General features: G+C 39.5%; 1 protein-coding gene across 2 annotated transcripts in view; it reads left to right on the plus strand.

Annotated features, from left to right (window-relative positions):
* The window catches only part of RAD51B (RAD51 paralog B), a 414448-nt gene that overhangs the window by 239435 nt on the left and 148765 nt on the right, over positions 1-26248 (plus strand). Inside the window, exon 9 of one of the 2 annotated variants that reach the window (XM_032227727.1) lies at positions 6759-6837. The exons of the other annotated variant lie outside the window; for it this stretch is intronic. Within the exon in view, the coding sequence (XP_032083618.1) occupies positions 6759-6837 (79 nt within the window). The remainder of the gene's footprint in view (positions 1-6758; positions 6838-26248) is intronic. 2 annotated transcript variants of the gene reach the window in all.

The raw sequence follows: 26248 nt of genomic DNA on the forward strand, positions 1-26248 counted from the left end.
GAAGATACGATCAGAGTTATGACTGTTATGACAGGCTATGTTTCTGAAATGGAGGACAAATTGGAACTTTTGGAAAAAACTAATTCTAATTTGACATCTAAAATTCAAACGTTACAACAGGAAGTTGAAAATGCTCAAAAACAACTCGTTATGATAAATTACAATAAGACTGCGTTTGCAATAAGAGTCAGAGGATTGCGTGAAAAGGAACAGGAGAATTTGAAACAGACCTTTTTTGAAGCTTTCAGGCGTTCGGTGGGAAGTCCGGGATTTAACTTTGATTGGCAGATTCAAAAAATTTATCGCCAGAACTCGTGTGTAGCAAAACAACGACAGCTTCCGAGGGACATAATTATATATTTCACCACAAGAGAATCCAGAAATGCGATAATACAGAAGTTCTACAATAACAGGCTGCGAATCGATGGACAGGACTTGATTGTTTTTAAAGAAATACCATCTCAAATATTAAGAGCAAGGAGAGACTACACTTTCTTAACTGAAAAACTCAGAGATTCTCAGATACAATATAAATGGGAAGTGCCATCTGGTATCACAGTCACATTTGAGAACCAAAAATATCATCTCAATTCTGTTTGCGAAGCCCGAGATTTTTACTACAAAACTCTGAAGGCGGGACTTCCTGATTCACCCGGACTTGGAGAAAGACAAGGAGAAGGAGAAGATAAGCAGCGGGACACGTGGCTACAAGGCGGAGGGTGTTGCTTTCCCTTTCCGGAAGGGCAGAAGAGTAAAGAATAAAGATCCAGCTATGCCTTTAAAATACTTCTTACATTTTTAATTTGAATAAAATTTCAGGACTCCTGTCTGGTATAAAATGACAAAGCTGTATATCGATGAAGAGATATTGAGACTGAAAGAAGCGGTGCTGAATTTGGACATATATTGTATGGGACTTATATAAGACTTGTTTGAATCTTAATTTAAACTGCGCATGATCTATTCTTTGGGGCGAGGAGAGCGGAGATCATAGTTTTCTTGGATTGTGGTTTGGGATGAATGGAGTCGGGTGCGTGGGGTAGATGGAAGGGTAGTGAAAGTTCAATTAGATTATCTTGATCCAGAATGTAAGCTGATTTTTGTATAAATTGTTATTTGAATACAAGGTTAAGAAAGATTATCTGGAGAGTCTACACGAGGGTGGAGTAAATATGAGAGGAGCAATGGATGAGGATAAAATATATATGCGGACACGGGTAAAGGCAGGATGGGAGGTATAGAATTTATATGCGGAAGCAGGTAAAGACATTGTTTAAGATTTTAAAAATAATGAGAAGCTGAGTTTAATGTTAGAGAGTATATTGACTTCACTTTCTTGGGGGGGGTTTCCCCCCCCTTTTTTTTCTTTTTATTATTCTTTTCTTTTTTGTTCTTTATTTTTTATTATTTTTTATTATTTTGTAACTTCTAATCTATTTGGTTTCAATATACTCCAGACTTTGCTTGATAAAGAACGATGCCGGGAATGGGACCTGGGAAGTCGGAAGGGGGTCAGGGAGGGGGGTTCAGGGGGTGGGTGGGGGGAAGGGTGGAAGTATAGACTCAATTTTCAGAACAATGAATGCACTTGGATACTGTTGCTTTTTTTTTTTCTTTTCTTCTTTCTTTTCCTTTTATTTTTCTTTTGTTTTAGTACAAAACAAATAGACCAATGAATACTAGAAATACACCGAAGCGAGGTGTAGAGGGAAAGAAGAGGGGGGAATTAAGAGGGAGTGAGAAGGGAATGTAAGGAGGGTGAGATGGTGGGAAGGGGAGAAAGGAATGGCTGAGGGGGAGGGGAAGTAGAAGAGGGGATTGTTGGAAGGGAGAAATGAAAGTTGGAGGGGTAGAAGGAAGGGTGTAGGTAGGATAGAAGTGTTATGAGTTGTTTATTGCTTCTTTTTTTTTAACTGCACAGTATTTAAGTGATTGTATAAAGGAAAATGAAAATGTAATAAAAGAATCTTTGATTTAAAAAAAAAAGGAATAAAACATTCCTTTATGGACAAAGCTTAAATATTGACATCCATTTGGGTGCTGGATGATGACATTTCCATGTCAAAATCACTTATACACCTAGAGGAAGAATCTCAAACTTTCATGAGTTAGATCCGGAATTGATCCGAAACCAAAGCTGCAAGGAAGTGGGGTCAATTATGGCAATATTGAAAAAGAAGGTCTGTGTTTTACAAACATAGATATAATTGGACCATGGAATTTGAGAAGGGAAACTTGTAACAGTTGAAACCGAAATACAGTACAGTACACTAAATTAGATATTTTAAGAGTGTTCAAATGTAGGAGTAAGGGGCCACTTTCAGATGATTATGTGATATACTATTCAGGGTATGAATGAATAAATGGCAGTGATATTTTTAAAAAGGACATCACCTAATTTATATATATGTACAGTATGTGTGTGTGTTTGGGGGGGTATATATATATTGCTCCTGGAAGCACCGAGCCTGAAGATGACAAATGAGACTTCGTCGAAACGTCGCCAATACATCTCCAATTTTACGCAGGAGAAAACACGAATAACTAGAGACCTACATACTAACACCCGCGAAAACCTCAGAAAACATATATATGTGTGTTTTTGTGTGTGTGTGTGTGTGTGTGTATACACACACACACACACATACAACTGGCTGGATCATATCTTTTAGAAACAGTGGCTATTCCATTAATATTATATAATGAAATGTTAGACAAATCTGCAACCTTAATAAAAATATAAACATAGATCACATTAAGGAATATATTGCAAACGGCCTGTGATAAAGTTTCAAAAAAGCACATAGTACTACTAATGAATGATTGGAATGACGAAGTTTGGGAAATAAAAGAATCTAGAACAGGGGGTATCAAACTCGATTGCATCACAGGCCAGATCTTGACATATTGTGATTTTTTTTGCCTTTGCAGAGCCGGGGTTGGCATGGCTTGCATGGGCAGTATGCGGCCTGTGGACTGCCAGTTTGACAGCCCTGATCTAGAACTATGGGAAGATTTGTACTGAGTAAACTCAATTACAGGTAGTCTCTGCTTAACTACCATTTGTTTAGTAACTGTTCAAAGTTACAATACACTGAATGAGGACGTTTACAGCTGGTTGTTGTAGTGGCAGCTGTCACAGTGTCCTTGCAGCCAGGTGATCTCAAATCTGATGCTTGACAACCAGCTCACAATTGTGACTGTTGCAGCATCCTACAGTCATGTGATTGCCATTTGCACCCTTTCATGAATAGATCTGAGTAGACCATCTTTCCTGAGTAGACCACCTTTCAACCAATAAAGTCAATAGAGAATCTGGTGGGAGGTGGCAACCTAAAATCTTGTGAGATTCAGCTAATAACCACAACTGGTACTTCAGTTGTAAGTTGACATAATTTCATGACATTGCTTAGTGTCATGGCTAAGTGCCTTCTTCGAACAGCAGAACAGGATAAGTAAAAGCTATACTCTTGGACATCAGCAGATGGATAACATTAGAATCAAATTGACTACATAATAGGAAACAGAAGTTAGAAAAATACAATACATTCAGCTAGGGCATTTCCAGGTACAGATTGTGAAACAGACCATGTAGATTTCAAATATAAAGTTTAAATTTAGCAAATTAAAGTTATTAGGTGTTTCAGCAAGACTGAATCTGGAAGACGTACAATAAAAACATAATATAAATTAGGCAACCAATTATTAGGTCATTGTTCCAGAATATTGCCAAAATAGAGAAAGAGAATGACCATAGGCAGGCAAAAAAGCAGTGGAAGCTAGAGCAATTTCCAACTTCCTTCTGGCTTCCCCATTGACTCTCCTTGTGAGAAGCTGGCAGAGAGTTTGGAAATGGCTGATACAGCCACAACTTTACTAAATTTCAATCTCATGTGAGTAATGGATCCTGGATTTCAGACGTTTAGGTACGTTGATTCAAAAATTGTTGCCATATTGCCATCATTTTGCCCAGTTGAAGGTTGCAGACGTACAGGAGAGTTTTAGTAGTATAGAAAACAAGCTATGCCCCATTGAGTCATTGTTTCAGAGAAATTGTCTTACCTAAACAGAAACAGAATGATTGTGCGTGGGCAAAAAAGGAACAGGAGTGATTCCTGACTTCTGGTTGGCTTTCCCATTGAGTTTCCTTGTGGGAAGGGAGGGAGGGAGACCAGAAATCTCTGTTCCTTCCTTGAGAGTGCAAGAAGTGCAGATCAGGAACAGTTCACAGGTTGGGAAGGTTGGCACAAGGACATACTCAAGAAGTGTTGTGTGAGTCAAGGAAAACCCACGGGTGTGGCATAGGTCAGGGAAGGCTTGCCGGGGATAGCAAAAGTCAGGGAAGCACAAAGTGGCATGGGCCAGGAAGGATAAGGAATATGATAAGGATATATATTATTGGCATATCTGTTTAATTCCTGTAGTAAATATAATAATGATAGACTAAAAAAGCAATTATGCTTGACAAAATTGCAGGAACTAAAAGGGAAAGACACAGATATATCAAATAGACAAGATCAAGGATATTCTGTGGATTGTCTCTGGGATGGGTTGAGGTGAAGGCCATTTGTCTATAGAGTCAACAAAAGTTGGACCCAACTTGATGACACGTAACTATTGAAACTGTAAAAACATAACAGCCTTAGTAAGACCCTTACTTTTCAGTAAAGATTTCTGCATTGTAGACATATTTCTTCAAGGATTGTCTTGATCCTGATGACACAGTTGCCTCTTTCTTTAAAGGAAGTATAGTAACTTGCCCCAAGGAAGGGAAAGCGCTTACATTGCAGGTTTGCACCATGAAGCATGTCATTGCATTTGCCTCCTGTCCAAGGCTTTGCTGGCATTACATTACTCAAAGCAAACCACTGACATTGGTTCCTAAACTAGTTCTTGATTTGTTGTATATTTGTCTGTTTCATGCCATTCCAGTTACAAAAGAAATGTGTGGGCTAGCAGATGTTAGATATAAATTGAAAGAGGTTGTTTGTGAGGACAACTCTACAGATGTAGCTTCAAGTAAAATCTGGCATACTTTTTCAATCCTGGAAGTAGCCCAAGCTCTCCTGTCTTAACACCATATTCAATAGTTGTAATTCTTCCTACCCCCCAATGTTAAAGTCAGTCATTTATCTTTCCTCTCCACATTAGTCTTCAGGTGGACTGTCTGCCTTATTTTATTTGTTAATTATGCTATGAACATTTATTAAAGAAAGCATACATTCATCACTTAAAATAAAAGGAAAATTCATCAAACCTGTCCCCAATATAATTATAAATTCCAGCCAATTATCTCTGAGAACAGCTCAGCACTGCAAACTGAATTGTTTTCTTTCTGTTGAAACTTAGAGAGGAATTAAAGTCCTCTTTGTTAAACATACGCAGTTCCTGCAACCGTTCATCATATGTTGCAGCTTCCAAACCCCTAATAATCTTTATGATTCTTCTCTGTACTCTTTCACATGTCTCCACATCTTTTTTTGATTGGGTTGACCACAACTAGGCACAGAATTCCAAATGGTCTTAACAAGGCAGTATATAATGCTACTAATGCTTCATGTGATCTTGATACTATTCCTCTGTTGATGCAGCCTAGGACTGCATTGGTTTTTTTGTGTGTGTAGCAGCTGCTGGGTTTATACTTAAGTGGTTGTCCACTAGAACTTGTAGATCCCTCTCACAATTACTGCTGTTGAGCCAATAACATCTACCTTTGCATATTGTTGCCTAAGTGTAAATCATACTTTTTTCACCACTGAATTGTGTTTTGTTGGATAGTGCCCAGTGGTCAAGTCTGTCAAAATCTTTCTGGATTTTGGCACTATCTTCTAAAGTGTTGACTATTCTGCCCCACATAGTGTTGTCTGCAAATTTGATAAGTTCCCCTTCTATTATCTAAATCATTTGTGAATAAGTTGAAGATTATGATGGCCTAAGACAGAGCCTTGGGGGTACCTTACTTCATACTTCCTTCCATGTAGATTTAGCTCCATTGCATACATAAAAATGAAGACAGTACTATGGCCTGGTGTATTTTCTTTGTCTTTACAAAATGGGTGTGACATCACTATTAATTGAAACAGTGTTCTGAAAGAACCAAGAGTGTGCTTTGGATCAGCAGCCTTGTTAAGTGGTGCCCTTAGGGTTACAAAGCTGGAAATGCCACTGTGAAAACCACAGACTAGGAAATTGCTTTCCAGTGTCTTTCCTTTTTTTCCCTGAGGCAGAAATGAGTGAGGAAATCTGCTTCACATTTGGAATGCATACACATTTAGCAGAAATGGTAGCAATAGAATCTCTTTAGAATCTCATAAATTATCAACATCTCTCTAGAATTTATAGAGAGTTTGTAAGATAGGGGCTGCTGTGTTTGTGTTGCTTTTATGCTAAAACATGGATGTTTGGCTACAAATGACTAGGAGTGATTCTAGATTCTTACTGTGAGAACTCTTGTGTAGGACATCTCATTGCACCATATTCTTTCTTGGTTTTCATCTTTATGCAGGGTTGATTAAACACATACCCTATTGTGTATTTCAGCAAAATAAATAAAAGATTATATTAAGACAATGTGGAACTTTGGAAAGTTTAAATCAATAAATAGAACATAAAGTAGGTTTTCATGAATGGTGGAACAAACTCTTTGTAGAGCCAGTATGAGAAAATATATTAGAAGTGCTGTTTATCCAGCTGAGTTCCTCTGGACTCCTTAATAATCACTATATCATATGAGGTTTCATTTTGTTTTGTTTTTGCAGATCCTGGTTGCTAAGACCCCTATTGCTCCACTGACATCGTTCCTATACATTATTGAAAATTCTGGTTTGGTTCTCCAAGGTAAGACTATGATAAAATGAGCTTTATCTTGCTGTAGTTAATGTGCTGAGGGAAGTAAGTGCTTCTCTCAGCCTGGTACTCTCCACATGTTTAATTTGAGCTCCCTGAATTCAACAAAGCTATTTTCCAGAGAAAATGGGAATTGGTTCAACCCTGGAAAGTTTCAGACTGAAGAACGTAAATCTTAGTTGAATCTAGTCCTTTTTAACTGAATTTGATAAATGTTTCACATTAGGCAAGTCAATATTGGACATTTTATATTGATCTTTTCTGAATTCTTGTACCTATGGATGCTCCTGAAACTTTGGTGTTAACAAAAATAAATTTAATTGGGGCAGTAGAGTGTGTGTGAGAGAGAGAGTTGAGTAGCCACATAAATGTTCTTGAATAAATAAATATGAGTGTATGGTTGTATCAGATACGATTAACAATCTGTTGCTTTTACAATAATAGAGGATTATATGTAAGAGTTGGCCTTGGAGAGGTGTCTTAGTGTTTCAGTGTTCAGGAAAAAAAAGTTGATTGTGTCATAATCTAGGTATACCATCTAAATGTGTGATATATTTGATTGAAATTATAATAATGTAAAACATCTCATGTGTGCACGTACATTTCTGAACTTTTGCTTTATCTCTGAAATGTTTTCCTGTTGTTTGTTTTCGACATGAATGAGTTACTGTGAAATATATTTTCTGCTTTCAAAAGTTTAACAAAATCACAGTTCTGTTGAATTACTAGTGGGTTGTTCAGATATTATTTACCCTTCAGCTTTATGTCAAATGAGCTTTGGGCTCCACATTTTACAAGTGGGATGTGATATCTAAAATAAGAGATCCTGTAACTTAACTCAGAATTTCCCTGGCTATTCAGCTGAAACCATCTTATTTATAAGAAGTGCTGATTAAATAGATCATATATTTAAACAAATGTGAGATTCCTCTGTTAAGATACTAGCTCATCAGACATTGAGAAAAGCAGAATATTTTATAGAGGCTTGTGTTAATGCTTTCTATTAGAAATCAAGCAAGGACAATTTAGGCCTTTAGCACTATCAAGTTACGCATCCTTGAGTTGACAGAAAAGTACACCTATGTGAAATTGACTATTCCCATGGCTAAACCCTAGCCTATCTCTCAAACCTCTGGCTCCCACCTGCCAATTGCCTGAAAATTCTCTAAAATACTATGTGACAAAGCTTAACTCTCATATTAAGTTTAAAGTTGTTGCTCGCGGTTATTTTCGGCATTTTCGTCGGGTAATTCACAGCGAACGGAGCCTCGCAACCATCTTGATCTCGCATCTTAAATTTTAATCAATTGCGCAATTTATTTTAGTCTCTTTCTTTTCTTTCATCTTTTTCTTCTCTCTTTGTATGGGATATGCATGGGATACGTATGAGATGAATGAATGTCCCACTTTTTACTATTATATTGTTGTAATTTTCTGTGTTTTAACTCTTACGTGGGGACTGTTTGGGGGAGTGCATGGGTATGTATGATTCGGAGGACCTGCCGGGAGATGCGGGGGCCATGGGGGTGGTTGAGGGGACCAGAGACACGGGAGAGGGTCGGAGTATTACGGTCGTAACAGGGAGGGGCAGATATGGCGGGGACTTTAGGGCAGGCCATTACCGGGGAAGGAGGGCTCGCTACATTACAGAGATCCCTCCTTCCGGCCCTATGAGTCCCACTCCGAGACCAGATGGCGCAAGTAGTCAGGACCCTGGACTCAGGCTGCTGTCGCTAAATGCCAGGTCTGTGGTACATAAAGCTCCTCTCGTCCGGGACTTAATTTTAGACGAGAGGGCAGACCTGGCATGTATTACTGAAACCTGGCTGGGCCCAGAGGGAGGAGTCCCCCTTGTAGAGCTGTGCCCAGAAGGATTTCAGGTGCTGCACCAGCCGAGAGCCCAGGGAAGGGGTGGGGGTGTGGCCATTGTTATCCGGGAGTCGTTAGCTCCTCGTAGGGTCCCTGCTCCGGAGCTTGTCGGGTGTGAGTCTCTGCTGATAAAGTTGGACCTCAAGGGTCAAGTGGGTCTGCTGTTAACGTACCTGCCTCCCAACAGCGTTGCAGCAGCCCTCCCCTCGCTCCTCGAGTCGGTAGCCGAGCTGGCAATTGAGTTCCCTAGGTTGATGGTCCTGGGGGACTTTAATTTGCCATCGCTCGGTGAAAACTCTGATGGGGCGCAGGAGTTCATGGCTTCCATGACAGCCATGGGCTTGACCCAAGTAATCCGGGGCCCAACCCATTCAACGGGTCACATGCTCGACCTCGTATTTCTCTCGGAGCAGTGGATTTGTGATCTTGGTCTGAGGGGTAATGACATCATACCCCTGTCGTGGTCAGACCACTGCCTACTGAGGCTTGACTTCCGGAGACCAAACCCCCACTGTAGGGAGGAGGAACCGACCAGGTGGTTCCGCCCCAGGCGACTTATGGAGCCGTTAAGGTTCCAGACGGAGCTTGGGGTCATTCCTGATACTCTCGCCCACAGTCCGGTAGAGACTCTGGTTGCTGCTTGGCACTCGGCAGCATCAGAGGTCCTCGACCGGACTGCGCCACTACGGCCCCTCCGAGGCGGCGGATCCCGGAGACCTCCTTGGTTCACCGAGGAACTCCGGGAGATGAAGCGCCGGAGGAGATGCCTAGAGCACCGATGGAGGCCCGATAAGTCCGAATCGAACCGAGCAATGGTAACCACCAGCACCAAGGAATACACCAGGGCACTTAGGGCAGCGAAAAGATCTTATATAGCCACCTTGGTTGCATCCGCTGAGTCCCACCCAGCCGCCCTGTTTAGGATAACCCGCTCCCTACTAAATAAGAGGGAAGCGGGGGAACCCTTGCAGGGCAGAGCTGAGGATTATGCCCAATTCTTAGCGGACAAAATTGCTCGGTTTCGGTCGGACTTGGACTCTATCTCTGCAGTTCCAGCCGAGGCACAAGAGGATGAAGTAGACCACCTCTGGGTTGAGTATCAGGATGTTGCCCCCGGGGATGTGGACAAGGCCATGAGGGCTGTAAGTGCCTCCACCTGTGTACTGGACCCGTGTCCCTCATGGCTGGTTACTAACAGCAGTGAGGCGACACGAGGCTGTATCCAGGCGGTTGTTACCGCCTCTCTTCGGGAGGGGAACTTCCCCGCCGCGTTAAAAGCGGCGGTGGTGAGACCCCTCCTGAAGAAGCCATCTCTGGATCCAGCTGTTCTTAATAACTATCGCCCAGTCTCCAACCTTCCCTTTCTTGGGAAGGTTGTTGAGAAGGTGGTGGCCTTCCAGCTCCAGCGGTCCTTGGAGGAAGCAAGCTATCTTGACCCCTTCCAGTCAGGCTTCAGACCCGGTTACAGCACAGAAACCGCTTTGGTCGCATTGACCGATGATCTTTGGAGAGCCAGAGATGAGGACATCCCTCCATCCTGGTTCTCCTTGACCTCTCAGCGGCTTTCGATACCATCGACCATGGTATCCTTCTGCGACGACTGCGGGAGGTGGGAGTGGGAGGCACCGTGTTGCGGTGGTTCTCCTCCTACCTCTCGGACAGGTCGCAGTTGGTGTTAGTGGGGGGGCAGAGATCGACCCCTAGGCCCCTAACATATGGGGTGCCTCAGGGTTCGGTCTTATCCCCCCTACTATTCAACATCTACATGAAACCGCTGGGAGAGATCATCCGCAGGCACGGGATAAGATACCATCAATATGCGGACGATACCCAGTTGTATCTGTCCGCCCCGTGCCAACTCAATGAAGCGGCAGACGTGATGAACCGAGGCCTTGAGGCCGTTATGGACTGGATGAGGGCTAACAAGCTTGTACTCAACCCAGAAAAGACCGAGTGGCTGTTGTGCTTCCCTCCCAAAGATTCGACCAATATTCCATCACTCAGGCTGGGGGGTCAAATTTTACACCCCTCAGAGAGGGTTCGCAACTTGGGAGTCCTCCTGGATCCACAGCTATCCTTTGACCACCATCTGACGGCTGTGACCAGGGGGGCATTTGCCCAGGTTCGCCTGGTGCGCCAGTTGCGACCCTACCTGAATCGGGAGGCTCTCACAACAGTCACTCGGGCCCTTGTGACCTCTAGGCTGGAATACTACAATGTGCTCTACATGGGGCTGCCCTTGAAGAGCATCCGGCGACTTCAGCTAGTCCAGAACGCGGCCGCGCGAGTGATTGTGGGTGCACCTTGGTTCACCCACATAACACCTATCCTCCGCGAGCTGCGCTGGCTACCTGTCGATCTCCGGGTGCGCTTCAAGGTGCTATTAGTCACCCATAAAGCCCTTCATGGTAGTGGATCTGCGTACTTGAGAGACCGCCTTCTGCCAATTACCTCCCTGCGACCAATTAGATCTCATAGATTGGGCCTCCTCCGAATTCCATCTGCCAGCCAGTGCCGGCTGGCAACTACAAGGAGGAGGGCCTTTTCAGTAGTAGCTCCGACCCTTTGGAACGAGCTCCCCGTGGAGATTCGTACTCTCACCACCGTCCAGGCCTTCCGCATAGCCCTTAAGACCTGGCTAGCCCGTCAGGCCTGGGGACAAAGATAGCCGCCCCTCCCGAATGATGAATGAATGTTGCCTATTATTTTTACTTATGTGTGTCTACGTCATTGTTTGTATTCCCCTTCCTGATTTTATGTGAGCCTCCCTGAGTCCCCTCAGGGAAAAGGGCGGCCTATAAATGTTAATAAACTCAAACTCAAACTCAAACTTAACACATTTTACCTATCCGAGGCTGCCCAGCAGGGAAAAAAATATGACAAACCTGTCTCACTCATGGGCTGAGGATGAGATGAAGATAACATCATAAGGGCCTGGCAAAACAAAGAAATTTGCCAGGGAATATTTGTGGTGTGATTAGGGCACATGAGAATACAATGTATTTATCAGTATCAAATTGTTTATTATGTTTTGATGTACATTCTTTATCTTGGTTTGGCAACTACGTGGATAATCCCATCAGCTTCCTAGCGCCGAAAGTCCAATGTCACCCAGCTAGTTTCATGGCTCAAGCGGGACTAAAATTCACAGTCTCCCACAGCCTAATGCTTTAACCACTATATCTATCTGTGATATTGCTGTGTCTTTTTTATGGTCTTATACCTGAGTGCAGTACAAAAGACAAAAGAAAAAAAAATCAGAATACAGTTAAATATTGGCAACAATCAACTCTATAGAATAGGTTTGTGAGCCTCAAATCTGCTGCTGATTTTACCACATATAGAGGTAAGAAAAAGAAAGTATGCAAATAATAAATACATAGGGGTGTTTTTTTCCAGCTATCTTAAGAAAGTAGGAAGCTTTGTGAAAAAGAGTGTCATTTTCAAATTGAAAAATGTGTTGAGAGGAGTTAGATAGAAACTATTCTCTACGCTGGTGGCAGTGAAGCGTTTTTGTGGTAATGAATGGGTTCTGTTCCACCGGCTGACTGCAGGAGCAACATTTTCATTGATTCTCTATGGTGAGAGTCAGTCAGTGTCAGGAGAAGAGTACATTCAAAGCATATGACAAAGGAACAAGTAGATGAGTGTGGGAACTGGTGAAGAACAACTGTCTGAAAAATGAAGTGGAGGGGGGAGACGAATCCCATCATCATTCTGCTAATCAGGAGGCCATAAAGAATTTGATGTTAGAAAACTTACCTGAAATTTCTTTTATGGTGGAAAGTTGGAAGGAAGCTCAAAAAAAATGGTGGAAGGTAAAAAAGATTGATTTAACAGTTTTGCAGGCAATTCCCCCTGCCATCTCTAGGGGATTAAGAGATGGGGGTGAAGTCATGCTGCAGGTTGTTCTCTTTTTGTTCTTTGGCTCGGTGGTTAATAAACCACCAAGACAGGATGAGTAGTTAGGGATTTCACTGACTGCTATTTGATGCAGTTTGAGAGGCTCCTCTGCTATTGTTACAGTTAAAATAGAAAGCGGAACTGTTCTTCATTTGCAAAAACTTTCCAAAGTCCCAGGCTGAGAGTGAAAAAGCTATTAACATGGTAATGCAGCCCCATTCAGGGAGTGCATCAAAATCCCCTTTGTTGATGTAAATTGCTGCTCTATTGCCTGGTCTCTTTGGATCTCATGGTCTAGGTACAAGCACAAAAAAATTGTTTAGTGAGAAGGGAAAACTCCACCTCTTATATCATTTTAGCAGATTGCCAAAAGGACCAAGAGCACTGCAGTGAGAGAGTTCTATGCCTTTGTAAACCTGAAGTACTCGGGTAGTGAAAAGAATCCAATTATTCAGTCGCTCTTTTATTGGACCTTTCAATCTTGAGAAATGCTGCTCAACAATTTGGAAACAAGGATGGCTGGTCAAAGGCTTGAGTTAGATTTGGAACCATGTTTCAAATGCATTGTGTGAACAAGGAAAAAGATAAGAAGCAGCAGTGAGTCTTACAGGAATTCACGAATGCTGCAGAATTCTGGCTTTTAAAATTCTAATTTTGTAAGTATGGTGATTTATATGAAGGGACAAATTAAAAGCCTGATATTTTTTTTCTACATTGCTGACCATATCCTTTTATTTGTAACTAAACAGTGTCATTTGAACACAGCAAGAGTATCGTTCTGAATAAAACTGATCTTTGATTAAACACCTAAAAATATAATTGTACTCCATGTTCATGTCTCTGTTTCTTCCTATTGAGTCTGATTTAATGAGACTAAATGTTAGATACAGACCTGCTTCCCCTTCAAGTCTAGGAAATTGCTTTGCAGTTCTATTTCTGTTTCTTTTATATTTTGTTCAACAAAAGCTCTTTTTTATTCATTATTCAAATTCGATTCTATTGATGGGATACACATAAGAATAGCTTAGTTCAAGCATCCACATTGTACTGAAAAAAGAAATATGTTTATATCAGGAAAGGAAAAAGATGTGATACATTTCTGGAATGTGGAGTGAAAGTTTTAATATTAAGATGTCCTATCTTTAATTGTTGAACCAACATTGAGCAGATTTTTTTAAACATTTCGGTCATAATGGCAGTCTTTGTGAAATCTTATATGAGAGTTAGTTCTGATTAGCTCAAATGTAAATGTAATCTGATTTTAATTTAGGGATTATTCTGTTGAGAGAGATTGTATAGCATACTTGATTTATTATATTAACTGGTAGAGATGGAAAATGTAATTTTCAGGAATTGAAAGTATTATTTTACTTACCAGTGATCCCAACTGTGACAAATCAGGTGTGTTCCATTTGAAGTTTTGAAGAAGTAGTTTGTAACCTATCTGACTAAGTGAGTCTGTTCGCTGCCAAACTCCTACAGAGGTTTATGGTGACTGCAGTATGAACTCTCCTAATGTCTGTCCACATTTTTTTTCTTCTAATTCTCTTTGTTCTCATATCATATTCACAGGATATATTTCTCTCTCACTTCATTGCTCACCAAAATCTCTTAGCAAAATTTAAATAGCATCAGCAGTGCTGGTATACATTTGTAGTGCTAGCTTGGTACTCATCATTAATTGGTTCCAGAAGACGCAATGAGTACCAAAAACAATGAGTGCAAAACAAGTTTTTCCCATAAGGAATAATGTAATGAGTCACAAGGCAGCTGACACTGAATAGTTCTAGCTCGTGTGTTGAGTATCAAACAATGAGTACTGGGACAAAAATTTCATGTCAAAATGCGTTGAGTACCAAATTTGATACGTTTCAAAGCAGCTGAGTACCAAGGTACCACTGTAGAATGAAAGGCCTTCAGATCAGGTGCCCAGGATGCCACCTGAGTTCCAGGGCTAGACTACATGAGCCTGTGTGCCAGAATGTCACTAACTAGACAAGCTAATCACAAAGTAAAGTTCAGACACAACTCTTGGCAATTGACACAAAACCCAGGTTATCTAAGTAGCAGAGAGCTTGAGAACAAATGATCTCAGATGGAGAGGAGTCATTGTCTGGAGGAAGGTAATAATGGCAAGTTCCTGATAAGATATTAAGGAAGGGGTTGCTTTTATTTTAATCAAATTGATCATTTGTTTCTGGGGTGTGTTTTTTGGTATTGTAAGCCATTCAGAATTTCTGTATTTGGGTTGGGTGGCCAAATACATGAATAGATGGGTGACTATAATTAGCAATTATATAAACTCAGAAAATAACATTTTTTTTATTTTTTTTTTATTTTATTTAGCATTTATAGGCCGCCCTTTTCCCTGAGGGGACTCAGGGCGGCTTACAATAATAAGGGAAGGGGAGTGAAAGACAAAATACAGAAAAAAAAAAACGTGAAATAACTAAAAAGTACTAAAACACAACATTCACTCAGCATTCGGGAGGGGCAGAAGAGTTTATCCCCAGGCCTGACGGGCTAGCCAGATCTTGAGGGCTGTACGGAAGGCCTGGACTGTGGTCAGGGTACGAATCTCCACGGGGAGATTGTTCCATAGCGTCGGAGCAGCAACTGAGAAGGCTCTCCTCCGGGTGAGATTGTTCAGGCTGTCCTACTAGATGAAAAACTCTGATGCACAGTTGACATTGATATATGTTAGTTTCTCCAGTCAGATTTTAATGCTGTTTGCAATGATGAAAAAAATGTGCTTTAGCTCTCCTATTAGAATTGCTATTTTAAAATTTAAAATTTAACAATCCAAGAAGAAAATTATAGTTCTTCTAGACTTGTCAATTCTTTCATGTTTCATTATCCATATTAACAAAACACATTAATGAATTCTTGAAATACACACATACACACAAACCCACACGTACACACACAAAATAAACATGATTAAGAAACAATATTTATTGGAAAAACATAAAAAAATTGTTTAAACTGCAGTACAGAAAAATAACTGGATGGGGAGAAACCAACTTTGATTAAGCTATGTCAAAAAGGAGTGGTTTGGGGGTTTTGGAGGTTGATAATTTATAATTTTTTACTCATGGAATTACGTGGTTGTACTTCCCTGGACTGAGTCTTTGGGGTCTTCCTGGACTCACAGCTGCTGCTCAAGGAGCAGGTGGCTTTCTACAGATTCGTCATCTTACTTGTTGTGTACAGGGCATATTAAGGAAAGGGATTAATTAGGACTTTCCCATAGCATGGTCTCATCAGACTTTACTAGCCTGTGTAAAATATCTACCAGTTATTCTCCTTGATCTGGAATGATGCTGTTGAAAAGATGAATGGCAACAGGTGGCTAGTGTGGCAAGTATAGCCCTCTGCCAAACTACTGTCCAGGCTCTGCACAAGCCTTTTCTATGATCACTCCCATTTTCGGGAATGTTATTCTCTGTAATGTCTACAGGACCCCCAACCTGAGGTGTTTCTGTAAGACTGGGATTTTTGAGCAGGCCTTTGTGGCTTGTGGTTTGTGACCCCATTTCTTTATGTGCGTTGTATATGTGAAGCAGCAAAGAGAGCTCTCTGCCATCTTATAGTAGTCCTTGAGTTAAAACTGGTTGCTTAGCAAATGTTTGAAGTTATGAGAATCCCCCCAAAAGCTACTTGCTACTCAGAGTCAAAGTTCCTGCAACTGCCCCCTTCTGTAGTCACGTAACCATATTTTGCGTTCTCGACAGCCAGCCCACCTTTATAGCCATTTGCAGAATCCCCACAGTCACATCACCATGATTTTTCTGGAAACCAGCATTTATTTTCAGTTTCTAGTAAACAAAAAACAAAAAAATCCACTCCATAATGAACAATAGATTAATGTAACACATATCCACTTACATTACATTCATTGCATTACAGTTACTTACATAATCATTACATCCAGTTGATATTTGCTGCAAAAAAGGTTATAAAATCAGTCATGATCACAAGATAAGCCACTTAACAACTTCTGACCAAAATTGCAGGTTCGGTTATGGTTGTAAGATGTGAACTACCTTGTACAGTGTTCTTCCCACTCCATTGTTATCATTCATTTCTTGAGTTCCTCTTAAATACAGTGGCAGGGAGAGGGTGAAAAGAGGATTTATTTGCTCTGTGTGTGTGTGTCTTGTATGCTCAGAAAGAAGTAAATATAAATAAAGTGGTAAATTGTATAGATTGGTGCTGCAGAATTTTGTCACACAAGGTTAGGAACTGAATATTTTCCTTGCTGGCTAGGCCAGGATGTCCTTGAGCTTTGCTGTGTAAGCAGCTGAGGGTCTATTCACACTTAAATATATTCCTTGGGGTTTTGCATATTTCCTCCAAATGTCCAGGATGCAGACAAAAATAGATCTCAGTTTCAAAAGAAACAAAAAGTATTGAAAAAAAATGCACTTATGCTTTAAACAATGCCCAAAGTGAAAACAAAACTAAAAAGCTGTTTTGGCTGGACTTCAACTTCTTATGATCTTAAAGGAAGTTTGTCGGTTTAAATCTTAATGTGGGAAAACCAGCTTTGTCTGGATCCGGAAAGTAAAAGTGGCAAAGAAAAACTTTGAATTTCCTCCCTTGTCTTTGCCAGTCTGAACAAGAATGGAAAGTAAATAAACAACAAAAATAAATCATTTAAAGAAAAGCATTCTAAATGTCTGGAAAGCCTCTTAACTCTTTTTTGCCTTTTGTTTGACTTTATCCTCATGTTTCATTTCTATGATATAGAACACAGTTTGCCAGCCTCAGGCTTTGGAATACAATCACACCCTGGCTAAGAATTATGGGAATTGGGAAAATGTATTGCAAAGACTTGGCTAATTGAGTAAAATGTCTCTATGCTACGGGTATGTAATTGACTAACAATAGGTGTATGTTTCATCCAAAGTATAAAACTGAGAAAAGTACAATAAGTTCTGAAATATTAAGGTGCCTGATCAGGAAAAGGGGCCCTGGAATTACATTGGGAATCTCAAACAAAAATATACATTCAGTTCCTGAATTGAATGAGCAAAAGCAGTAATTTGCATTCCTTTCCTATCTTCAGTGTTGGTAATATTTTTCCTTTTATTTATCAGTGACTACTCCTCCAGAATTATTTTCTTTCTCACTTTAATTATGTGATAGTATTGTTGAACTGTTAAATAAAAACAAAGTTTAGGAACAGAATAAAAGTTCCTTTTCCTTTCTGTGATAAGATGGTATATTTGTACTGTCTGCAAAATATATGCTCTATATGCCTTTATGCCTTTATTTACATCATAAATAGTGGGTCTTAATGCTATTTTGATTTATGCATTCAGAAGTAGAGAGAGGAATCTATTTTCACTTTTCTCTCTGCTCTCCATCAAAATATGACTCACACAGCTAGAAATTTCTCTAGAATAAAAATGTCTCCCCAGCACTTATTAGAGGGAGTGATCCCTTTGTTGTGCTCTCAAGAACGAATTCCTGAACCTAATGCATTGTGCTCATCTGTTTTTAGTCAAGTGTTGGAGTAAGGACTGCCATGAATTGTCTCCAAAAGGCTTTTACATACAATGGTTGAAGATCTTATATTAATGTGATCTAGTAATTTGTGCCAGTAAGACCTCCTGGGAGTGGAAATATAAAACAGGAGAATGAATTTAGATATTTGATTGGTGAAAAACTTCTGATCATTGTATAAAAGCCAAATAAATATATACCAAAAATTATCTACATTTTATTCAGAAATTCATTTTGATTTCTTTGACTTTGGTTGTTCTTAAGTCGGTATCACTCTACCTATTTTCTAAGACATACATTCTGTCTTCTTGGGTTTTCTTACCAAGAAAACTAAAAATCCATTTGTTTGATTATTCTCCTGCATTTTGTTTTATTTATTTTATTTATTAGATTTATTTGCTGCCCACTTCATTTCGAAGCAACTCTTCATTTTAATTCCTCTGCTCCTGCCAAAAATAGCATTTTAATAGAGATATTTTACTTTGACTAGAACAGTTGCTCCTTTATACTATATCCAAGTTAATTTCATAATCTTCATATGTTTTACTATTTCTCTTTTGGCTAATGAAATGGACATGAGTAAAGTTTAAAGATTTTTCCCAAATTGATGCAACACCTTTTTTTAACCTATAACAGTGCCAGAGTGATTTATCTTTTACACCAACCCAGGTCTAATTTGGTTCCTTCAAGAAGGAACCTCTGGTCAGATTATCCAAATTGGCCTTGCAGTACTAGAATTTTGGGATACTACATTGTAACTGCCAATGGTGCTTCAAAGGAAGCCCCTCTGGTAGCTTGGGGAAGCCTGCTTTGAGGATGAGGGACTCTGATTTTCAGGGATAATGGACACCTTCCCCACTCAGTAAGTCTGAAATTAGGTTTAACTGTATTAACAAATCCACTTATTTTATAGTTTCTGTTCAAAGCCTTCTGAACTTTCCTTAAGTCGTAGATCAACCATTTTTAGAACTCAAACCCTTCAAGTAAAGAATGCTCTGTATGGGGCCCTAAGAAGCATACCTCTCTTGCAATGCTTGTCCTCTACAACAGCATCCCCAAGATCCATATGGCTTCAGAAGATGTTCTGAAAGTCTTTGAAAAGTTGGTTTTCCTCTCAGACCTTGGTGTAAATTAGTTGCTGAGCCTCTATCAGTTTTTGTTTTGTGTGCTGTGTTTATTTCTTACAGAAGTGCACAATCTTTTTCCTTTAATGTACAGAGTCAGACAATCTCTAAAATTAATAAAATAAATATAATGTCACAATTTGAGAGATGGCACCATGTCTCCTTTATATTAGATTTAGTTGAAGCAATGATGTGTTGACTTCATTGTTTGGAAGAGAATGCTGTCAGCATTATGAAATTTAAACTTGCTTCCAACAAATTATAAGAGCTGCTGGTGGGTTCATATAACTGGAGAGGCAACAGGAAATTTGCTCTGGAAAGGGCTGTGTGATCCTAGAGCCTGGGGCTGTTCCTTGCCTAAAAGATTTGAGTTCTAAGAGGCTCCAATGCCATGATGATTGATACATTCAGTTTCAGCCACTCTTGTATTAAAAATAACTATATATAATTATTTCATTTCTCCAAGTTCTATTATTGGAATTCATTGTTTATGGGTCTGTTTTTGAAGGATAACTGGAAAATGTAGTTGGTTCAAAATATTTTCACTGTGCTGCTAACTGAGACCAGGAACATAGACGTACATTCATTCAGCATAACTCATTATTTTTTTAATCTATTATTAAACTTATATGCTGCCCATTTCACCAGAGGCATCTTAACCATCATTCAATTTAAATGTATTATAAAACATTAAAACAATAAATTGGGACCTTAAATTTAAATTTAAAATTCAGTTAAAATAAAATAAATAAAAATAAAACCAGTATGGCGAGAGAAAGGGAGCAAAGTGCACATGTTATGTAATCCATTAGCCATCTCCAAAATGCCAAATCCCCATTGAGGCCCGAGACCAGTTGACACAGACTTGTCTTCAAGTCCTTCACAAGGTCAAAAGGGGGGGAATATGGATCTCACCTCGGGAACATTATTCCACACTAATGCAATTTATTTGATTTTGGCTTATTAGAATAGAATAGAATAGAATAGAATAGAATAGCAGAGTTGGAAGGGACCTTGGAGGTCTTCTAGTCCAACCCCTTGCTCAGGCAGGAAACTCTATACCGTTCCAGACAAATGGCTATCCAACAGCTTCTTAAAGACTTCCAGTGTTGGAGCATTCACAACTTCTGGAGGCAAGTTTTTTCCACTGATTAATTGTTCTAACTGTCAGGAAATTTCTCTTCAGTTCTAAGTTGCTTCTCTCCTTGATTAATTTCCACCTATTGCTTCTTGTTCTACCCTCAGGTGTTTTGGAGAATAGTTTGACTCTCTCTTCTTTGTGGCAACCCCTGAGATATTGGAACACTGCTATCATGTCTCCCCTAGTCCTTCTTTTCATTAAACTAGACATGCCCAGTTCCTGCAACCATTTCTCATATGTTTTAGCCTCCAGTCCCCCAATCATCTTTGTTGCTCTTCTCTGCATTCTTTCTAGAGTCTTAGCATCTTCTTTTACATAGACCTACATATTATATTTTATATTTTATATATTATATAAATATATATTACATATTATATATTACAATATTTTATCAACCCTACCTTGTTTAATATAATGTATGAAACTATCCCTTATCAATGCTTTTTTAAAAATCTGGGTTTTGGTTTTTAACCCAATTAAAGGAATTATTTTTTACATTACCTTTTTTAAGTTCTAAGATCGTCATCCGAATTTCTTTCTTCAACATTATCCTCAGTTCTGTTTGAAGTGACAGACACAGTTAAACAAGAGGCCTGGGTTAAAGCTCCCTTATCTGACCACTGCCTTGGCAGCAGTTCTTCCTGTCCTTCAATAATATGTCCTTTGGAATAATTTTCATTTCATTCTTTCTGTGTGACTGTTTAATTCTGCATCACTGGATTCTTGCTAAGACAACTGGGTAATAACATATAGTGAGCATAGCAAGAGTGTAGAACCACTGTATTTTAAATAAATGCATACATTCAATCATCATTCATACCCCCACCTTCCATACAGAAGCCCAAACAGTTTATACAGTGTTCCTTCCTCCTATTTTTGCATATAACCACACTGTGAGTAGTTGAACTGATAGATTGAATGTCCAGAATTCACAGCTGCTATCAGTGAGGGTGAATTAGAACTGCATATTGCCAGTAACAGTCCAGCATTTTAACTGTTGTATCACATGGCTTCTCAGATAAATCAGTTTCATTTCAAATATCTGTTCCCTTAAAATTGACATGTAAAAAAACCCAGTCTCACTTGTGAAATTTGATTAGGTCATATATAATTGATTATATGTAAAATCTCTGTATGCTTATACTACTCAGATTCAGAATAGACTATGAAGCACAGTGTCAGGTTTCCGAAAGATGCCCTAATTAATTCATGAGCCTAACAGTTGACTAAATCAGGGGAGGGTTCTAGCAGCCACTACTGCCAGTTCGCTCGTGGGCATGCAACACGTGCATACTTGATGTGCGCTGCTGCATGTGCATGCGCAGTACAATAAAAATTGCTCTGTGCAGAAGCCAAAAACAAGATGGCGACCCCCACAACAGGGCCGCCAGGAGAACCAGTTCAAGGGCTTGGCAGGACTGGGTCATTGCTGGTTCCAGAGACTCAGGCCGCCAAACCACTACCGGTTTGGCTGAACCGGGCCGAACCGGTAGGAACCCACCCACCCAGGATGAAATAAAATGAAAACTTCAACAAAGAGCAGTTGAATCTTTTTCTAATATCAGTTAAGTGGTTTGCTTTTGATATACAGTTTAACTTTTTTGAAGAGAGGTTTCCTAAGACTCTGTTGCTTTCTGAGTAAGTTTTTATGCTTGAGGTTGACTACAGATTGTCTCTGTTGGAAGTGTGACAAGCCACAGGCTAATTTAACCCATATGTTCTGGCACTACCCAGGAAAGAAGTGGGAGATTGCATAAACATTACTTTATCCACAGGATCTAACTCTTACCTTTAATCATTTAATATTTGGATATGTATCAGCCATCTGAGCACTCCCAAAGAAATACAATGACTGGATAGCTTTAATGGTTAAGAGAATAATCTCCCAATACAGGAAAGAAATGAACACCCCCAAAGAGTAAGCAGAGGTTACAAGAAATATTAGATGCTGCTTGGAAAGAAACAGCTTATAATTATTATTTTTTCATCCGTTCGGTTGTATCTGATTCTTGGAGACTGCCTGGACAGTCCATGCTGTTTTCTTGGTAAGGTTTTTCAGAAGTGTTTTATCCTAATCTCCTTCCTAGGGCTGGGAGAAAGTGCTTGGCCCAAGGTCAGCCAGCTGGCTTTGTGCCCAAGGCAGAACTGTAACTCACAGTCCCCTGATTCCTAACCATTACACAATATTGGCTCTCAGTTTATAATTATACAATATCCTATTTGCCTAATAAGTTCAATTTAAAATGGTTCCAGGCCCCGAAGGTCAATGTTGTAAAGCAGCCATGGCCAAATTCAGCATTTAAGACTCTTTATTGCAAACTCAAGGCCTATGGGCCAGATCTGGCCCATGGGGTCCTTAGATCTGGCACATGGGACCACCCTGGAAACAGCGAAGGACCGGCCTGCAAGTGAAAAGGGAGCTTGGGGAGGCTGTTTTCACTGGCAGAGGGCTGCAGGAGGCCGTTGTGCCCCAAAATGGAGCACCACCACCCCTCCCGAACTTCATTTTTGCTCGCAGAGGACTGCAGGAGGCTGTTGCCACTGGAAATGGAACATGGGAGGGCAATTGTGACCATAAATGGAGCCCAGGAGGGCCAACATGGCCGAAAATGGAGCCTTGATCAATGACATCGAGCTGGCCACTCCTACCCTGGCCACACACACCCCACTGCCTGAGGTCAAACACAACCCTGATACAGCCCTCAATGAAATCGAGTTTGACACCCGTGCTTTATTGCACCCCACAGAACATCAATTGCCACCAAATCATAATTTTGAAGAGACAAAAAGTGGCAAAATAATTACATGCACAAACCATAAATGTATTTTATTTAATTAGTGTAATCTAATTTTATGTTTACTAATTTTAAAAATTAAAGTTATATTTTTCTCCTGGCCCGCATGCAGTTCTGTTTTCTTGAAAGAACTGCATTTTGGAGTGTGGCCTTGGTGTCAGTGTCCAAAAAATCAAGTATAATCTTTGGCACAAAAGCAAATAAAATACTCCTGCCTTACATTTTACTCAACTTTACCTATTTTCCTTCTGCTTTTTCCCTTTCTCCTTTTCAAAAATATCAGTTGGAACTATTCTAAAAGGGAAAAGAAAAAGGGAAATGGTTCTTAATTGTAAAATACTTTAAAATTGTGAAATTTCAATTAAAAAATCTTTGGTGAGGATGTTAATGTCAACTTTGTTTTCTAGAAGCATATAAATATATTGGATTTATATAACCGACTGTTTTTCTTGACATGTTCCATAACAAATTTTAATAGCAAATGAAAGAATTTGCCCTAATTCTAATAACTTTTCCAAGAGCACTAAAATATATAGAGGAAAGCAAACCGTGCTGGTAATAATACAAATCCAAAATTTATGAAAAGTTTATTAGACCAATTGAAAAGTTTTTAAGTTTCTCAGAACTTTTTATTTGGCAATGCAGCTAAAAATCCAGTGGAGGAGATACTTAAAGAGAATGTTGTTTGCTTGATATTTAAGCCATGTATATAGCAGTTCATATTAATCAAGCATGGAACAAAGAATTCCTCTCTTTAACAGAAACACATGAATTCTAACTGCCAATAATGTACCTTGCATTGATTTACCACATATGTCAGTATCAGATCAGCAATTGGGACTGCTAGATAAACACATATAGAAGTATAGGTTGTAAAGCTGTGTAAATAAAATGTAGGATCAATAATGAAGAGATTCACAGCTGCTAAATGTAGAGACATAATTGCAATATTGTCTTTTTTTAAAAACTCTGAATATTTGGGAGTGAATCAAGGGGGCCTCTATCCAGGACACTCCATATTTTCCAACATTTTTTTTTTTAAAAAATCACATGTCTACCATATTCCTGCATCAGTTCACTTGAACACCTTTGGAAACTGTCAAACTGATCCTTCCTTATCCTAGTGTGACATTTCAGCATTGGGGGCGGGGGGGGCGGGGTACGACACTGAGCACAGTTCTTTCTTTCCTGGGTTTTTATTTGGAAATCTTTTAAATTCAGGCATTGAGGAATCAATAGCTGACAGTCAGTTTCCTTCATACCTTAACACTACAAAGATTGAACTGTGTAACATAAAGCCTCCTTCATTTTCATTTCAAAAGATGCTTTTCCTCCCTTGAGGGTAAAGGCTTACAGGCAAGAGCAGGAAGCAGAGAGAACCTTCAGGTTTCTAACTAGAATCTAGAAGGTTAAGTCTAAAAGGAGTTAAATTCCATCACCAAGTCTGAACAGGAAAAAAAAAAGAGAAGCAGCCACAGCTGCGTGATTTGGCAGAGGCCATACCAATTGATCTATTCCCCAAAGGCACAGGAAACGTCAGCACACCACTGTATGTACACAAATCAAACCCATCCATTGAAGAAGGGTTAAACTTGCTTACTGAAGCCTGGGAATACAATGAACAATTTCAGCACCCTATTCATTCCTAGCAGATTTTAGCTCCTCTTTCATTACAGCTTCAGTTTCTGTGGTGTATTGGCACATCCTTTGGGAGAGAGAAAGAGAGAGGATTCAAGAGAAACTCATTAGTATCCCTCTGGACTCAGTCCTTTTATCTATCACTTTTTCTTATCCATTGCTTTTGAAACTGGCCAAGAAGCCAAGGATTACATGGCTGTGATTAGTGGGATATCTTTACTATCTTTTTGAAAATTATGATTAACTAGAGAAGCATGCTAACTTGAAAACCAGTTCTTTACCCACCAAAGGAATGGAAATACTCCCTTACCCACTTCATTTAATGCCTGCTGCATACAGTACTTTTATGCAAAGATGTCTCCCAATTTTAACTTGCAGGAATTGATCTTTTAAAAAAAAACATAGTTCTTAAGATGCAATATAAAATTCACTGAAGAATAATTGGATTAATTAATTGATTTCGGTCCTGTGACTTTCCTCTGAGGAAAGAATTTTTATTTTCTGCTCATTTTCAGATGGGTTTGAGGGCTAATAATCGGTAAATATGTGTAGGAATATCATTTGCATGAAGCTGCTTTCTTAAAGTCATTCAGAAAAGAAACTGAAGATTTACAGAAAAAAGCCCCAGAGAGGGCTTTCAACCTTTTCTTTCAACAGTCCCACGGACATATATAGAAGTTCTACATATTTTCTGAATTTTTCCATTTTTAAAAGAATGTGATGAGAGACTTGGCAAAAATTCAACATATTGATGGAAATGGGGGAAGAGTAGCTGTCAAATCAACTTGATTAAAATCACCCACTACAAGAAAAGCATTCTCCGAGTAAATAGTTTGTAAGTTACAGATGGTATGATAGAGAATATTCAGAGCCTCATCTCTGTTTGCACAAAGAGGAATATACACAGCTGTAATAATGATAACAGAAAATTCCCTAGGCAGATAGAAGGATCGGCATTTGATAGTCAAAAGATCAGCATCAGGAGAGCACAAAGACAATTTAAAGGTTGTCCTTCTTATGATGACAATTGAGCCTAAAATTTATGTTGCTGGGTGAGACATGGAAGATTTAGTGTTGCCGCATGCAGAAACAAATTTATATGCAAAATATAAAAAATATATCTAGCAATTTGTCATTTAAAGGAAGATGTGGAGAGCAAAGAGAGACAGATTTCAACAGCAATTAGTGCAATTCCAGTAGTGTTCCAATATCACAGTACAAGGGAGAAAACACACTCTAGGCCTGACCATATGTGCCTGGCCTTTTGTACACATGGGAATAAATTCAGCTGGATTTCTGAGTTGGCTTTTCTTGCTTTGGAATGTAATATTAAAAGCAATAAACTGATGTGAAGTTGTGGTTTAAAAGTTGTACATTCTGTTCAGTTTCCTTGCAAATAATTCTTAATGCAGGTTAATATC

The sequence above is a fragment of the Thamnophis elegans genome, chromosome 1, assembly GCF_009769535.1.
Source record: "Thamnophis elegans isolate rThaEle1 chromosome 1, rThaEle1.pri, whole genome shotgun sequence".
In the NCBI taxonomy this organism is placed as follows: domain Eukaryota; kingdom Metazoa; phylum Chordata; class Lepidosauria; order Squamata; family Colubridae; genus Thamnophis; species Thamnophis elegans.